Source organism: Oncorhynchus clarkii, chromosome 24 (genome assembly GCF_045791955.1).
Source record: "Oncorhynchus clarkii lewisi isolate Uvic-CL-2024 chromosome 24, UVic_Ocla_1.0, whole genome shotgun sequence".
Lineage (NCBI taxonomy): Eukaryota > Metazoa > Chordata > Actinopteri > Salmoniformes > Salmonidae > Oncorhynchus > Oncorhynchus clarkii.
Window position 1 is genome coordinate 3630434 of NC_092170.1, and position 18216 is coordinate 3648649.

General features: G+C 43.9%; 1 protein-coding gene across 1 annotated transcript in view; it reads left to right on the plus strand.

Annotated features, from left to right (window-relative positions):
• Positions 1 to 18216, plus strand: part of LOC139382352 (glutamate receptor ionotropic, kainate 4-like) — a 233458-nt gene that overhangs the window by 126181 nt on the left and 89061 nt on the right. The window contains exon 6 of the mRNA XM_071126326.1: positions 1039 to 1092. Within this exon, the coding sequence (XP_070982427.1) occupies positions 1039 to 1092 (54 nt within the window). The remainder of the gene's footprint in view (positions 1 to 1038; positions 1093 to 18216) is intronic.

An 18216-nucleotide genomic window follows, 5' to 3' on the forward strand; every position in this document is an offset into this window, starting at 1 on the left:
TTTAGTCATTTTTGCAAATGAATTAAAATAAAAAACAGAAATGACCTTATTTACATAAGAATTCAGATCCTTTGCTATGAGACTCGAAATTGAGCTCAATGTGCATCCTGTTTCCATTGATCACCCTTGAGATGTTTCTACACCTTGATTCAATTGATTGGACATGATTTGGAAAGGCACACACCTCTCTGAATACAGTGCATTCAGAAAGTAAGTATTCAGACCCCTTGGCTTTCCTCCATTTTGTTATGTTACAGCCTTATTCTAAAATGGATTCATTTGTTTTTCCACTTATCAATCTACATACAATACCCGATATTGAAAAAGCAAAACAGGTTTTTATAAAAGTTTGCACATTTATTATATAAAAAACTGAAATATCACATTTACATTATTCAGTATTCAGACCCTTTACTCAGTACTTTGTTGACGCTCCATTGGCAGCGATTACGGCCTTGAGTCTCAAGGACATTCAGAGACTTGTCCTGAAGCCACTCTTTTGTTGTCTTGGCTGTGTGCTTAGGGTTGTTTTCCTGTTGGAAGGTGAACCTTCACCCCAGTCTGAGGTCCTGAGCGCTCTGGAGCAGGTTTTCATCAACGATCTCTCTGTACTTTGCTCCGTTAGTCTTTCCCAGTGCATGTCAGAGCAAAAACCAAGCCATGAGGTCAAAGGAATTGTCCATAGAGCTCCGTGACAGGATTGTGTCGAGGCACAGATCTGGGGGAGGGTATCAACAAATATCTGTAGCATTGAAGGTCCCCAAGAACACAGTGGCCTCCATTTTTCTTAAATGGAAAACGTTTGGAACCACCTAGTCTCTTCCTAGAGCTGGCCGCCCAGCCAACCTGAGCAATCGAGGGAGAAGGGCCGTGGTTAGGGAGGTGACCAAGAATCCAATGGTCGCTCTGACAGAGCTCCAGAGTTCCTCTGTTCCTAATGTTTTGTACACTAGGTGTATATCAGCTTCTCAATATATATATATTTTTCTCCTTCTCCTTTCTCTCTCTCCCCCCCGTCTCTCTCTGTCTTTCTTCCAGGCATCGGAGCTGGGCATGCTGTCCGTCTACTACACCTACATCTTCACCTCGCTGGTAAGGAGATGGGCCTGTCGCTGCTACTCGCTAATGGAAATTGATGATGTTGGTAACACTTTGCACTAATGGTCCTGTAGAGATGATTCATATCGGCCTGATTGATGACTCATTACTGGGATCCTGGAGCCCATGTTTTCCTCTTCCTCTCACCCAGTTGCTCGGATCCCCATGTATTTATGTGCCACTGGGTGCTGGGGGGCAAGAGAGGGGGGATATCATTGTGGAGGATGATGATCCACACCCTCAATTTCCTAAAGAGAGAAAGCGATCACTCAACAAAGCATCATACAGCACCATCCCCACAGGAAGAAGAGACCACTCGTTATTTATGTAATGCTCTTTCAACATTCAGTTAATCATCACCTGTCCACGCATCGTCCCCAACGTAGCAATATTCCCTCGAAATTACACACACAAGCACTGCTCGGCTGATCCTTCTCAACAAATGGCAGCTTTTGATTATGCCTATTTTCAACATGGAAAGAATACTGTTCGCTATACTTCCAAGTAATCAGTGAAGGGAGTCAGATCACTTTATTCTGCTCCCACATAGAGGAGTGTATTGGAGGGTCAATCTTTGACAGGTAGCGTGAGTCCCCAAGACTCATTCCTTTCATGTTGGCGGTGGGGTGAATGGGTGAGGGGGAGATGCCCCCCTTAGCAATGCCTACCATGCTGCATGAAAAAGCATTCCCCACTCTCTTGAGCACTATGTTTTGACATTACCACAGTGCTTAAGTACCTTTTTTAAAAATGTGCTTTTAAAATATATGGTGGCTGGCCCAAAACAGAAAATGTTCAAACATTTTGCAACGGAAAATTAAAATGAGCGTGTCTTATTGGAAAATGGTGCTTCCGAGTGGCACTGCGGTCTAAGGCACTGCATCTCAATGATAGAGGCGTCACTACAGACACCCTGGTTCTGTAGTGTATCACAACCGGCCGTGATTGGGAGTCCCACAGGGCGGCGCACAATTGGCCCAGCATTGTTTGGGTTTGGCTGGTGTAGGCTGTCCTTGTAAATAAGAACTTGTTCTTAACTGACTTGCCTAGTTAAATAAAGGTTACATGTAAACAAATATATAATAATTTAATTGAACACGTCCAGGTTAGTCCTTCCCTATTTCAGTCCGTTTTCTTCCAGTTGGTTCCTAATGAACACAACCCTGATGTGTAACGTAGGTGTCAGTGCTGGTGCCCGTGATGGCAGGCAGAATGGCTGTGGGGCACTGTAAGAAATTAAATCCCATGTCCCAGATAGTGCAGCAGCCCAATTTGTGCGTCGGCTGGGGGAATAGACATTTGTCATTTGTCACTAGCTTAGATGGTGATAGGACAATTTTGTGATCAGCCGCTCCAGAGGATGAGAGATAGTCACTCCTCACATCCTCTGTTTTATATCTTTCTATATATCATCTCTCTCTAGCTCTGTCTGTCTCTCTCTATCTGTCTGTCTCTGTCTCACCATCACATCCCTGACTGTCACCTCCACCTGCAATGAGCTGTCTGGGAAGTTGGAACGTATTCAAATTGATATGTGTGGTAGCTAATCCAGAGATCTTGACAGATACAGTGGGTCTCATTTGGATGTGAATTGTTTTGAATTCATTAAGATTAACCAAGGTATTCAAAAAGTACCATCCTGGAATGCAGTCATTCAAATTTGAACTTGAACCATAATCCACACTTCAGATGTTTTTTTGACTCAGTAACAATCGGACTACAATTGTCATAATGCTTTGAAACATAGTTAACATTTACTCCTAATTAAAAAGTAATATTGTACTGAAAATAGCACAATGAGCAATGTGTGTCTGAGCAGTCTGATATACAGTACCAGTCCAAAGTTTGGACACACTTACTCATTCAAGGGTTTTTCTTAATTTTGACAATTTACTACAATGTAGAATAGTAGTGAAGACATCAGAACTATGAAATAACACATATGGATTCATATAGTAACCATAAAAGTGTTAAACAAATCAAAATATATTTGATGTTTGAGATTCTTCAAAGCAGCCACCCTTTGCCTTGGTGAGTTTTGCACACTTGGCATTCTCTCAACCAGCTTCACCTGTAATGCTTTTCCAACTGTCTTGAAAGAGTTCCCACCTATGCTGAGCACTTGTTGGCTGCTTTTCATAGTTTTGATGTCTTCACTATTATTCTACAATGTAGAAAATAGTAAAAATAAAGAAAAACCGTGGAATGAGTAGGTGTGTCCAAACTTTTTACTGGTACTGTATATACAGTTGAAGTCGGAAGTTTACATAAACGAGTTTTAACGACTCCAACCGAAGTGTTTCAACCACTCCACAAATTTCTTGTTAACAAACTATAGTTTTGGCAAGTCGGTTAGGACATCTACTTTGTGCATGACACAAGTAATTTTTCCAACAATTGTTTACAGACAGATTATTTCACTTATAATTCACTGTATCACAATTCCAGTGGGTCAGAAGTTTACATACTGTCACGGGCGTCCTCCTCTTCATCTGAAGAGGAGAGGCGAGAAGGATCGGAGGACCAAAATGCGGCGTGGTATGTGTTCATCTTGAATTTTAATAAAGAAAACACTGAACACTGAAACACACTATACAAAAACAATAAAAGAAATAACGACCGTGAAGCTAATGAGAACTGTGCTGACACAAGCAATCAACATAGACAATCACCCACAAACAAACAGTGCAACCCAGGCTACCTAAGTATGATTCTCAATCAGAGACAACTAATGACACCTGCCTCTGATTGAGAACCATACTAGGCCGAAACATACAAATCCCCAAATCATAGAAAAACAAACATAGACTGCCCACCCCAACTCACGCCCTGACCATACTAAATAAATACAAAACAAAGGAAGTAAAGGTCAGAACGTGACACATACACTAAGTTGACTGTGCTTTAGAAGCTTCTGATAGGCTAATTGACCTTGTTTGAGTCAATTGGAGGTGTACCTGTGGATGTATTTCAAGGCCTACCTTCAAACTCAGTGCCTCTTTGCTTGACATCATGGGAAACTCAAAAGAAACTAAATAAAAATTGTAAACCTCCACAAGTCTGGTTTATCTTTGGGAGCAATTTACAAACGCTTGAAGGTACCATGCTCATCTGTACAAACAATAGTACACAAGTATAAACACCATGGGACCATGCAGCCGTCATACTGCTCAGGAAGGAGACGCGTTCTGTCTCCTAGAGATTAACTTACTCTGGAGCGAAAAGTGCAAATCAATCCCAGAACAACAGCAAAGGACCTTGTGAGGATGCTGGAGGAAACAGGTATAAAAGTATCTATATCCACAGCAAAACGAGTCCTATATCGACAGAGACTGTAACGTTCTTTGCTTCACGGAAACGTGGCTTACTGGAGAGACGCTATCCGAAGCGGTGCAGCCAACAGGTTTCTCCACGCATCGCGCAGACAGGAAAAAACATCTTTCTGGTAAAAAGAGGGGCGGGGGCGTATGCCTTATGACTAACGTGACATGGTGTGATGAAAGAAACATACAGGAACTCAAATCCTTCTGTTCACCTGATTTAGAATTCCTCACAATCAAATGTAGACCGCATTATCTACCAAGAGAATTCTCTTCGATTATAATCACATCGATTATATATCCCCCCCCAAGCAGACACATCGTTGGCTCTGAATGAACTTTATTTGACTCTTTGCAAACTGGAAACCATTTATCCGGAGGCTGCATTCATTGTAGCTGGGGATTTTAACAAGGCTAATCTGAAAACAAGACTCCCCAAATTTTATCAGCATATCGATTGCGCAACCAGGGGTGGAAAGACCTTGGATCATTGTTACTCTAACTTCCGCGACGCATATAAGGTCCTGCCCCGCCCCCCTTTCGGAAAAGCTGACCACGACTCCATTTTGTTGATCCCTGCCTACAGACAGAAACTAAAACAAGAGGCTCCCACGCTGAGGTCTGTCCAACGCTGGTCCGACCAAGCTGACTCCACACTCCAAGACTGCTTCCATCACGTGGACTGGGACATGTTTCGTATTGCGTCAGACAACAACATTGACGAATACGCTGATTCGGTGTGCGAGTTCATTAGAACGTGCGTTGAAGATGTCGTTCCCATAGCAACGATTAAAACATTCCCTAAACAGAAACCGTGGATTGATGGCAGCATTCGTGTGAAACTGAAAGCGCGAACCACTGCTTTTAATCAGGGCAAGGTGTCTGGTAACATGACCGAATACAAACAGTGCAGCTATTCCCTCCGCAAGGCTATCAAACAAGCTAAGCGTCAGTACAGAGACAAAGTAGAATCTCAATTCAACGGCTCAGACACAAGAGGCATGTGGCAGGGTCTACAGTCAATCACGGACTACAGGAAGAAATCCAGCCCAGTCACGGACCAGGATGTCCTGCTCCCAGGCAGACTAAATAACTTTTTTGCCCGCTTTGAGGACAATACAGTGCCACTGACACGGCCTGCAACGAAAACTTGCGGTCTCTCCTTCACTGCAGCCGAGGTGAGTAAGACATTTAAACGTGTTAACCCTCGCAAGGCTGCAGGCCCAGACGGCATCCCCAGCCGCGCCCTCAGAGCATGCGCAGACCAGCTGGCCGGTGTGTTTACGGACATATTCAATCAATCCCTATACCAGTCTGCTGTTCCCACATGCTTCAAGAGGGCCACCATTGTTCCTGTTCCCAAGAAAGCTAAGGTAACTGAGCTAAACGACTACCGCCCCGTAGCACTCACTTCCGTCATCATGAAGTGCTTTGAGAGACTAGTCAAGGACCATATCACCTCCACCCTACCTGACACCCTAGACCCACTCCAATTTGCTTACCGCCCAAATAGGTCCACAGACGATGCAATCTCAACCACACTGCACACTGCCCTAACCCATCTGGACAAGAGGAATACCTATGTGAGAATGCTGTTCATTGACTACAGCTCGGCATTCAACACCATAGTACCCTCCAAGCTCGTCATCAAGCTCGAGACCCTGGGTCTCGACCCCGCCCTGTGCAACTGGGTACTGGACTTCCTGACGGGCCGCCCCCAGGTGGTGAGGGTAGGCAACAACATCTCCTCCCCGCTGATCCTCAACACTGGGGCCCCACAAGGGTGCGTTCTGAGCCCTCTCCTGTACTCCCTGTTCACCCACGACTGCGTGGCCACGCACGCCCCCAACTCAATCATCAAGTTTGCGGACAACACAACAGTGGTAGGCTTGATTACCAACAACGACGAGACGGCCTACAGGGAGGAGGTGAGGGCCCTCGGAGTGTGGTGTCAGGAAAATAACCTCACACTCAACGTCAACAAAACTAAGGAGATGATTGTGGACTTCAGGAAACAGCAGAGGGAACACCCCCCTATCCACATCGATGGAACAGTAGTGGAGAGGGTAGCAAGTTTTAAGTTCCTCGGCATACACATCACAGACAAACTGAATTGGTCCACTCACACAGACAGCATTGTGAAGAAGGCGCAGCAGCGCCTCTTCAACCTCAGGAGGCTGAAGAAATTCGGCTTGTCACCAAAAGCACTCACAAACTTCTACAGATGCACAATCGAGAGCATCCTGGCGGGCTGTATCACCGCCTGGTACGGCAACTGCTCCGCCCTCAACCGTAAGGCTCTCCAGAGGGTAGTGAGGTCTGCACAACGCATCACCGGGGGCAAACTACCTGCCCTCCAGGACACCTACACCACCCGATGTCACAGGAAGGCCATAAAGATCATCAAGGACATCAACCACCCGAGCCACTGCCTGTTCACCCCGCTATCATCCAGAAGGCGAGGTCAGTACAGGTGCATCAAAGCTGGGACCGAGAGACTGAAAAACAGCTTCTATCTCAAGGCTATCAGACTGTTAAACAGCCACCACTAACATTGAGTGGCTGCTGCCAACACACTGACACTGACTCAACTCCAGCCACTTTAATAATGGGAATTGATGGGAAATGATGTAAATATATCACTAGCCACTTTAAACAATGCTACCTTATATAATGTTACTTACCCTACATTATTCATCTCATAGGCATACGTATATACTGTACTCTATATCATCGACTGTATCCTTATGTAATACATGTATCACTAGCCACTTTAACTATGCCACTTTGTTTACATACTCATCTCATATGTATATACTGTACTCGATACAATCTACTGTATATGCCTATGCTGCTCTGTACCATCACTCATTCATATATCCTTATGTACATATTCTTTATCCCCTCACACTGTGTACAAGACAGTAGTTTTGGAATTGTTAGTTAGATTACTTGTTGGTTATTACTGCATTGTCGGAACTAGAAGCACAAGCATTTCGCTACACTCGCATTAACATCTGCTAACCATGTGTATGTGACAAATAAAATTTGATTTGATTTGATAACTTGAAAGGACGCTCAGCAAGGAAGAAGCCACTGCTCCAAACCGCCATAAAAAAGCCAGACTACGGTTTGCAACTGCACATGGGGACAAAGATCATACTTTTTGGAGAAATGTCCTCTGATCTGATGAAACAAAAATAGATCTGTTAGATCTGTTTTAATGGTCTGTTTTTATGTTTGGAGGAAAAAGGGGGATGCTTGCAAGCCGAAGAACACCATCCCAACCCTGAAGCACAGGGGTGGCAGCATCATGTTGTGGGGGTGCTTTGCTGCAGGAGGGACTGGTGCACTTCACAATATAGATGAAATCATGAGGATGGAAAATTATGTGGATATATTGAAGCAACATCTCAAGACATCAACTTGGTCGCAAATGTGTCTTCCAAATGGACAATGAACCCAAGCATACTTCCAAAGTTGTGGCAAAATGGCTTAAGGACAACAAAGTCAAGGTATTGGAGTGGCCATCACAAAGCCCTGACCTCAATCCTTTAGATCATTTGTGGGCAGAACTGAAAAAACGTGTGTGAGCAAGGAGGCCTACTAACCAGACTCAGTTACACCAGCTCTGTCAGGAGGAATGGGCCAAAATTCACCCAACTTATTGTGGGAAGCTTGTGGAAGGCTATCCAAAACGTTTGACCCAAGTTAAACAGTTTAAAGGCAATGCTACCAAGTACTAATTGAGTGTATGTAAACCTCTGACCCACTGGGAATGTGATGAAATAAATCAAATCTGAAATAAATCATTCTCTTCTCTATTATTCTGACATTTCACATTCCATTTGTTTGTCAGTTAGAATGTGTTTTTGTTGACATTATGAATCCAAATGCCAATGTGAGGTGGCAGGGAATCAACAACCAATATATTGCACAATTCAAAAGATTATAAGGAATTTTCCTTCTAAGAAGTCATTTTCATTCACCTCGGTTTTAATGGTACGAGCAACCATGCCGAACACGAATCAACCATCCACTTTGCTACACAGCCAACACATTCGACCAATGATCATTGTCATCCACCTGCTCATTCATAATCTTAAGAAGGATCATGCAGAACATTTATGTATGTAACACAGTAGGCTTGTAACACTGAAATCAGTCCCCCTCCCATTAGCCTGTGTATTCCCATCAGGTGTCACATCTCCCCCTGCTTTACCCAGTATGCTCCGCTCTTTCTCTGACATCACCAGCCGGAGCGCTAGCCCTTTGACACACACTGTGAGAAATGACCTGACACTCCATTTGTGTGCCTAATTTGTTTCCTCAAATCATCTCAAGATATGGGGGTACTCAGCAAATGACTTCTAATACCGGATTCTGGTGTCGCTTTTCAGGGATTCAAGGCATAATATTTATCTGATGTTTGTTTTGCTTTGTTGGTCTAGGGTTGTATGTTTCCTAAGTGCAGTCATTCAAAGATGCGATGCTGGCTGATTGATTAAGGAGTGCGCCGGGAGGAAATTGCAGCAGACGTTCCGATTCTTCTTACTGTCTCTGTCTGCCACGGCCATGTTGTTTTAGAGGATTACAGACAGACGGGCTCCTCAGAGGACAATGGAACAGAACTTACAACCCATTGATAGAAACCCAAATGAGCAGCATCGTCTTGTCCAACATCATAGTTGCCTGTATCTTTGGGTGTGTGTGGGTGGTGTTTGTGTACAAGTTAAGTGCCTCAAATCCCCAACATTTTGCAAATTAACTCAACAGCCTTATTTTCGTGTGTGCGCGTCTGTCGGCGTGAGTGAGCGTGTGTGCATGTGTGTGTGTGCGTGTGTGTGTGTGTGTGTGTGTGTGTGTGTGTGTGTGTGTGTGTGTGTGCGCACATATGTGACTTGTGGACTTTGGCAGGGTCATTGAAACCGAGGATCATTGAGTGGAAGTGCTGTGAGTAGCACCTAATACTGTGGAAATGAAAAAGGGCAGCTGAAACTGTGGGAGAGGGATTCATGTCCACTCAAATAACATCAACTTGAGTTTCCTACATTGGCTCTCCACATTTTCCTCCATGGGGGTCCCGTATTGAGAGAGGCTTAGGGAAGGTTATAGGAAAGGAGCCATGGAGAAGGTTTATCCAGTGGAATCCGTTCAGCCAGTAGACATGATTCTCGCATGAACGCACACACACACACACACACACACACACACACACACACACACACACACACACACACACACACTTTTACCATCCCCCCCTCGTTCTCTTATAGCAACTCCTTGGTGTTTCTAATGTTTTGTACACTCAGTGTGTGTGTCACTTAAAGACAGGCCAGTCGATGAGTTATTACTGTCCCCGGGGCCAGGGAGATGGATGAGGGAGAATGACCATCAATGAGAAATCATTACGGGTAATGCGCTTGGATGTATGCCGCCCAGGGGAGAGCGATGAATTCTTTCACTGTGAATTCCTTCATTAACACATCAGCCCAGATAGCCAGCTTATTATGAGACGGACCATGTGTTCCCTCGCAACATTAATTTACCTTTCCTGCCTCCGAAGGACAGGGGCCACGCCGTCCGGAAAATAATGAATAATCAAGAAACAATCACTTCAGTTAATGATGCAGTCGGAATTAGTCTGGCAAGGTAGTGGAGAAAGGAGTTGCAAACAGGCTGCGTTAATGAGCACCTATCTGTGCGGTTTGCGGTTTTACGAGCCTTTGCAGTGGTGTTGTCTACTTAGCGTCAGCCGACAACAGTTTGAGCCTGAATGTAAACTCGGCACTGTCATTCAAAGTGAAAAGTTATTCAAATACATGTTTGATTTTGAAGTAAGTGGCTTTGAGCGGCTGTCCAGGAGGAGAGCCACAGCATTTTGGGCAGCGCTCCCCTCGCACGTTTCTTCATAGCCTATACGATGGCAGACCTGATTTCCTCACCTATATGCAGAGAGAATCGTCCATATTCACTTGGAAAACCCTCCCCTCTTCCCTGCCCTCCCCCATTTGGTGTGTGGGTCTATATCCGTGTGCATGAGTGTGTGCATCAGAGTGACTTGTGCCCTCCAATTCAAACTACTCGCCAAGATGAAATAAGTCACGTCAGGTTATGCACAGCGCCTCGTCTTCCGTCAGCAAGATGCCTAATGTCATTTGAAGGTTTAGGTGAGCAGAAGATCTCGTCACTTTGAAGCCTCAGCGCGCATGGCTTGGTTATCATATATTAAGCCCGTCGCCTAGCGGGGGCCATTTTCCTCCTGTTTGTTTTGTTCTTCATGCTTTATTTCCTCTCCACACACCCATGATCTCTCTTGTCAAAGCTGTTATTTTCATGCATCCATGCTTGAGGAAGAGCTGACGGTGTCTCTTGCTGTCACACACACATATGCACACATGCACACCCAAACACACAGAGGAGAGGGATAGCAGGGTGGCCTTGCCGCCTGCTTATCTACCACTGCCGGGAAGAAGGCTATATACTGTATAACAGCCAGTGGCATAGTGCCGTGACACAACACGTGCACATGCAGGCACACAAACCTCTCTCTCTCTCTCACACACACACACACACACACACACACACACACACACACCTGCGTTTTTGGGGGCTTGCTGGGAACCTTTGTGCACTGAGCAATGGTTGGTTTTAACTTCTGAAGCATTGCTGATGAGTTCCTTTAAAGAGCAACTTGAAAAGGGCCCATATGCAATAGGTATGAGTTAGAATAAAAATCAATAGAATGTGTAAATAGGTGTAAATAGGATCACTTTCGTCATAAATTAAGTCTCATCCAAAACAGAGATTTGCAAGATGATTGGAAAAAAATGGTATGTCACAGAATGAAGGGTACCTTGAATTTTTATTGGGTTGGGTTTATTTTAATCCTGCCTACATGCCTACAGCTGGCAGCAACCAAGTAATCATAAATTCGAAGCACAACTGCATGCGACTGATCGTAATGCCCATGGTCAATTTGGTTTGACATTCGATATTCCTATGGGGCTAGTTAGGGACCATCAGAAAATTACACAATGTACTATAAATTGTAGAAATGAATTTACAAATATTAAAATAATTTAATGAGACAACTAAAATATAGTCCCATTTACATTGTGTAGTGTAATGATGGTCTCTAACTAGCCCCAGAGATGGTCTATCCAATGTCAAATCAATTTTGCCACAGTCGCACACCAGCCGGCTGAAGCGAATTGGCAAAAGATTTTGGCTAGCTAGCCTAGGCAACTTCAAGGCAAGACCTGGTTAGACTGTATCAATTTATCTATAAAGGTGAGTGACTAGCTGTGTACTGTTTTGGCAAAGTGAATGTACAGATGCTTGCCACGTGCGAACACACGCACAGAAGAGAGACCCCCCCCCCCCCCCCCCCCGCCCCCCCACCCCCAAGACAACTCTCATTTGGCTTTAGTCATGGCTGCTGCGTTTCTTAATGACCAAGCCGAAAAATGAGGCCAGTTCAGCCCCCCTTTAATAGGTAATCCCCATTATGTGTTTGGCATTAAAAGTTTCCCCGCGTTTCTTCTGTGCCTTCTTGGGACTTGGCTTCGACATGCTTCCTGATTTGTATTATTTTTGTGAACAGTCAGTGTCATCTCTGCAGTATGATTGGTTGAAGTTTGTGTTGAAATATGCCAATATAGTCCAGTTGAAATTTGTATTTTTATCTCTCGCTCTCTCTCTCTCTCTCTCTCTCACACAAACACTCTCCTGATCTTTCACACATACACTCTCCTTATCTTCCCCTCTAACTCACACACTCGCATAGTTAGTACAAATACAGTGTACAGAGACAATTCACATGTGTATCAGCTTGCTGGTCTTTGAAAACTATACTGTCCATAGCGGTTACAGGAAGTAGCACTGATCATTGCAATATGACCAACATGATATCAAAATATTGAATAAAACCGGTTCAACATACATTGCGCTGCATATTCAAGTGTTACTCATCCCGTCTATTTGAATGTTATTGTGTTTGCTCACAGCACAGTGTTTGCGAGGGGAAAATGTCACCCTTAGAGCAATTCTCTAACACCAGCTTGACTGAACGGTGGATTACAAAAAAAAACACACAACACCACATGTATCTGTTGTCTCTATGACTACATGCCATTCACGACTCCCAAACCTTGCCATTCAAAATGCTTTAAAAGTCATTCCACTGTGACACCCAAAATTATTTGGGATTTAATTAATTCCTGACAAACAGCTTATGTAAAGTTCATATTTCTGTGTTTAGACACAGAGTTTGAGAATCAGCCAACTGAGTAATAGAAAAGTTAAAAGGCTACATGGAAAGGTGACAACAGAGAGAGGGGCCTCTCGTCAGAATATAAAGTATGTCATTATTTTGTCATATGCTAATGCTGGCATGATGTGTTCACTTAAGCATTGCTTCCTTGTACTCGAGGGGGAAGATTACTCTGCATTGTTGTCAGTGCAGATAAAATCCAGCCGGGGGGGAAAATGCATTTATGTGGCAATGTGACAGAGATACAAATGTTTTTCTTAAATCGAGACAAACCATTTAGCACCTAACTTTACTGCTTCCCTTAAACTTGTAGGTTTATGTCTGAAGTCGGCAAGATTATTGATTACTGAGTGCCACCCCTCATTGCAGCTCTCTTTCTCTCTCCCTGTGCCAATGTCTTCATGGCTCAGTGTTGACAATTGCATTGCCTGCTATAGCATCCCATTCCTCCCCGTCAGAGGCATTTCCTTTATGCCCTTAACATACAGTTATGTTCTCTTATGACCGTAATTCTCCATACACACTATAACGCCTGTAAATGCCCCAGAGCAGGGATGGGCAACTCCAGTCCTCGGGGGCCTGTTTGGTGTCACACTTTTGCTCCATCTGACTCCAATAATCAACTAATCATAATCTTCAGTTTAAAATGCCATTCGTTTTAATCAGCTGTGTTTGCTAGGGATGGGGGGGAAAGTGTGACACCAGTCCGTCCCCCGAGAGTGCGCGTCCGTGCGTGTGCCTGCAAGAGTGTGCATTCACTTATCCAAATGGTGTGTGTGTCTGTGCGTGTGCGTGGGTGGGTAAAGTGCGTGCGTGTGTGTGTATTCACTTATCCAAATGAGCTTGTTAATTAGTATTGAAAACTGTGGAAAAGCTGGAAGCTTTTACTTCTTACTGTTCTTTTACTTTGTAAATCAGAAACCCTCTAAATCAGCGGCGGGCCATTGTGGCGTGACCCTCCTTCCCACATGTCATTCTCTTTCAAATGGAGTCTCTCCATTAAATGGTCTCTTATGCCAAGAGCTAGCTACGCTTTTGTGTTATCGCTCCTTCAGCTTTTACTCCAGAACCATTAGCGATGTTTACACTTGCATCGCCAACCCCGTGGCTACTTGGCTTACATGAATTGGCATAATGGAGCTCTCATTTTGACATGTTACTGTATTGTAATTATCACTCGCCTCTGCCAAGGTGAACAATCTGGTCGATAAATAATTATCTTAACTGACAATAGAGATAAAGGTACTGGCAGTGTGACCTTGTCGAGGTCTGTGTTGGATCTATCTCAAATCAAACGGTGTGTGTGTTTGTGTTGTCTGTGGGGGGGGAGAGCAGAAGACTAATTTCCGCTTGATCCAATGGACAAATAAAGTTGTGTTGTATCAGTTTCATCTGAAACTGTTGAATACCTGGCATCATCAGCAGCAGCCATTTCCTTGGACAAGGTGAAATAACCTCCTCTCCTCGGTATTCATCAGCCTGTCTTGTCCATACCGTAGGTGACAAAGTGCTGCAGGTTCGGTCCAGAGTATCAGGGGAGTCACTTGGCCTCCAGAGATCGATAGCAAGCGCTCAGGGCTCACTAAAATGAGTGTTTAGCTCCTCTCTCATTTCCATCGGCTCTGTGAGATTATCCCCGCTGTCTTGTCTCGTCTGAGTCCAACTCACATGCTGTGAGGCTCATCTCTCACATACCACCAGACGAGACGACCTTAAGGAATCTTTGGCATGAACCCAGTGCCGCAAAAGTACAAGATTTGTCATCCATATTTCAGTGTTTTTTTATCTCGCCGCAAATTGTCTCTGTGTTTAGGATTCCTTACCTCGGAGCTCTTCATACAGAGAACAGCATTAATTTGTAATTGGAGTGGAATAGTTCCTTTTTTATAGTATTTCTCGCTCTGGTTTTTTGTTTCTTTTTGCCTTGTTCCACCGGTATTGGAGACAGGATGGAGATAGTGTAAAAAAATTGCAGTTCATATTTTCAGCATACTGTATGCTGTACTCCGCAAAATTCATGGCGATTGCGGCCTTGTCCACTTCTAGATTTTTCAGGAGATCATGTCTCTTCCGCCTTACAAATGGGCTATTATTGTTGCAGGCTCCGCCATAATTCTCTGAATAATGGATCCGAAAGCGGTCATTTATATAATTAACACTCAGCAGAAAAGTCTACTTGTTTTTGATATATGCCCCTATTAAACAATTGCAAATAAAGGTAATACATCAACTCCCACTGTGCTGCGCTGAGGTGTACAGTAATAGAAGCATTGCATGCATTATTGCCGTCATCTCCTATGAACCCACAGGAATATGATACTGTATTACTCTCATAGCTCACGTCCCAAATAGCACCCTATCCCCTTAATAGTACACATCGTTTGACCATGGGGCACATAGGGAATAGGGTGTCATTTGGGACTGATCCATAGATACCAATTTTTACTGTTGACTAAGACAGAGGAAATGAAATTCCAGGATTACCTCCGTATATAATGAGTGTGAGAGCTGTGCTGATATGTAGGGACGCTCCTTACTCCCCAGTCTTTGTAATTAAGAGGCAGCAGGACGCTTTGGAGCCACTGACTGAATTTACATGGCAATTGATATGAGCATGAAATGACTTATTGCCCAAAACACTTGCGTGAACATTCCAGCTATTAGTGTAATCACTATGCCACTAGAATTGGATTTCATTATTGCACACAGACAGAGCTGCCTGGGATGAGAAGGCATTATCGTCGTCTTCCACCGTACAAAAGGATATAATTAATTGATATTGTATCATTGGGAAAATGAATATGCCAATTTAAAGATATGATACAATATCAGGAGGCACTGGAGCCCTTGGTATTGCGCTCCAGTGGTGTCTTTGGATTGATTAGGCATAGGATGGATGTCTCTTTCCCGTTTTGCTCATCAGACATTCTTCTCATCCAGAAACCTGGAGGATGTTCCATGAGGGACCATCGTCATCACCATCAGCATCCTCAAGCTCCAGATCTGATTACCATCAACTTCCTCCAGTAGCTTCGATCACCAGCAACGTTTGCCGTTTTAAGTGGTTGAAGCCACTTGTTTTCCTTCCCATGCAGTGCGCTTTCTGTTGTACAGGAACACCTATGTGAGAATGTTGTTCATTGACTACAGCTCAGTGTTCCACACCATAGTGCCCACAAAGCTCATCACTAAGCTAAGGATCCTGGGACTAAACACCTCCCTCTGCAACTGGATCCTGGACTTCCTGACGGGACGCACCCAGGTGGTAAGGGTAGGCAACAACATATCTGCCATGCTGATCCTCAACACTGGGGCCCCTCAGGGGTGCATGCTTAGTCCCCTCCTGTGTGGCCAAGCACAACTCCAACACCTTCATTTAGTTTGCTGACGACAACAGTGGTAGGCCTGATCACCGACAACGATGAGACAGCCTATAGAGAGGATGTCAGAGACCTGGCAGTGTGGTGCCAGGACAACAAGACAAAGAAGTTGATCGTGGACTATAGGAAAAGGAGGGCCAAATAGGCCCACATTAACATCGACAGGGCTGAAGTGGAACGGGTTGAGAGTTTCAAGTTCCTTGGTGTCCACATCACAAACAAATGATCATGGTCCAAACAAAGACCGTTGTGAAGAGGGCACGACAACACCTTTGTGGCATGGGTCCCCAGATCCTCAAAAAGTTCTACAGCTACACCATCGAGCACATCCTGACTGGTTGCATCACCGCCTGGTATGGCAACTGTTCGGCAACTGACCGTAAGGCACTACAGAGGGTAGTGCTTACAGCCCAGTACATCACTGGGACCAAGCTTCCTGACATCCAGGACCTATATTCTAGGCGGTGTCAGAGGAAGGCCCCAAAAAATGTCAAAGACTCCAGTGACCCAAGTAATAGACTCTTCTCTCTTCTACCGCACAGCAAAAGGTACCGGAGCGCCAAGTCTAGGACCCAAAGGTTCCTTAACAGCTTCTAACCTCAAGCCATAAGACTGCTGAACAATTAATCAAATGGCCACCCGGACTGTTTATATTGACCCCCCCCCCCTCCCCCCGCCCTCCACCTTTCTATGTAGCCTTCTTATTTGTTATTGTTATTTAATTTTCTTGTGTTACTTTTTTATTTTTTTATTTGATGTACAGTTTCAGAAGTCCCTGATGGAATGCCTCAACATGCAGCTACATAACATGCAGCTACAACACCAATAAGGCTTTTTTAAGTGTTTTGGCACTCAAGGACAATATCTACTCTACAAACATAACCCTGTTATAACTCCCTTGTTCAGTAGGCTACTACAACATTTCACTGCTCTCCTCCACTTGATATTACACTTAACACAACATTTCAGCGACATTTCTCAAAATGTAAATAAGCTGTGACCTTTCTTTCATTTTGAATGTCACTGAAGGTAAAAGATTATGAGGTTATTTTGGTGTCAGTCAGTTATCATGTACCTGTAGCAGATGCGTATTTAAATGCTTAGAGTAAATTCCTCTTTAGTCAAATGTCTCTGACATTTATTAACTTCTTGGCGCACCCATCCCGTTAGCGGGATCATTTTCGTCAACATCTGCTGAATTGCAGAGCGCCAAATTCAAATTAAATTACTTTTTTTTTTACATTTTCATGAAATCACAAGTGCAATATAGAAAAACACAGCTTAGCTTGTTGTTTATCCACAAGGCGTGTCAGATTTCAAAAAAGCTTTACAGCAAAAGCTATCCAAGCGTTTATGTTAGGACATCTCTCTAAGCAGACAAAATATTACAAATAGCTAGCAGCAAAGTAGATTGGTCACGAAAGTCAGAAAAGCAATATAATGAATCGTTTACCTTTGATCTTCGGATGTTTGCACTCACGAGACTCCCAGTTACCCATTAAATATTCATTTTGTTCGATAAAGATGATTTTTATATCCAAAATACCTCCATTTGGTTGGCGCGTTTTGTTCAGAAATCCACAGGCTCGAGCGGTCACGATGGGGCAGACAAAAATTCCAAATAGTATCCATAAAGTTCGTAGAAACATGTCAAACGTTTTTTATAATCAATCCTCAGGTTGTTTTTACAATAAATAATCGATAATGTTTCAACCGGACCGTAGCCTTTTCAATAGGAGAGAGAGAGAAAATGTCTGCTTCATGCTGTTGCGCATGCAAAACTGCTGGCACCCAGCCATCCACTGACGCGATGTTATCGTACTCGCTCATTTTTCAGAATAAAAGCCTGAAACTATGTCTAAAGACTGTTCACACCATGTGGAAGCCATAGAGAAAGGAATCTGGTTTATATCCCTTTAAATGGAGGGAAGGCATGCAATGGAACAGAGAGGTTCCAGGAAAAATAGCACTTCCTGGTTGAATTTTCCTCCGGTTTTTGCCTGCAATATCAGTTCTGTTATACTCACAGACAATATTTGGAAAGTTTTGGAAACTTTAGAGTGTTTTCTATCCTAATCTGACAATGATATGCATCTTCTAGATTCTGGGCCTGAGAAATAGGCAGTTTCATTTGGGTACATTT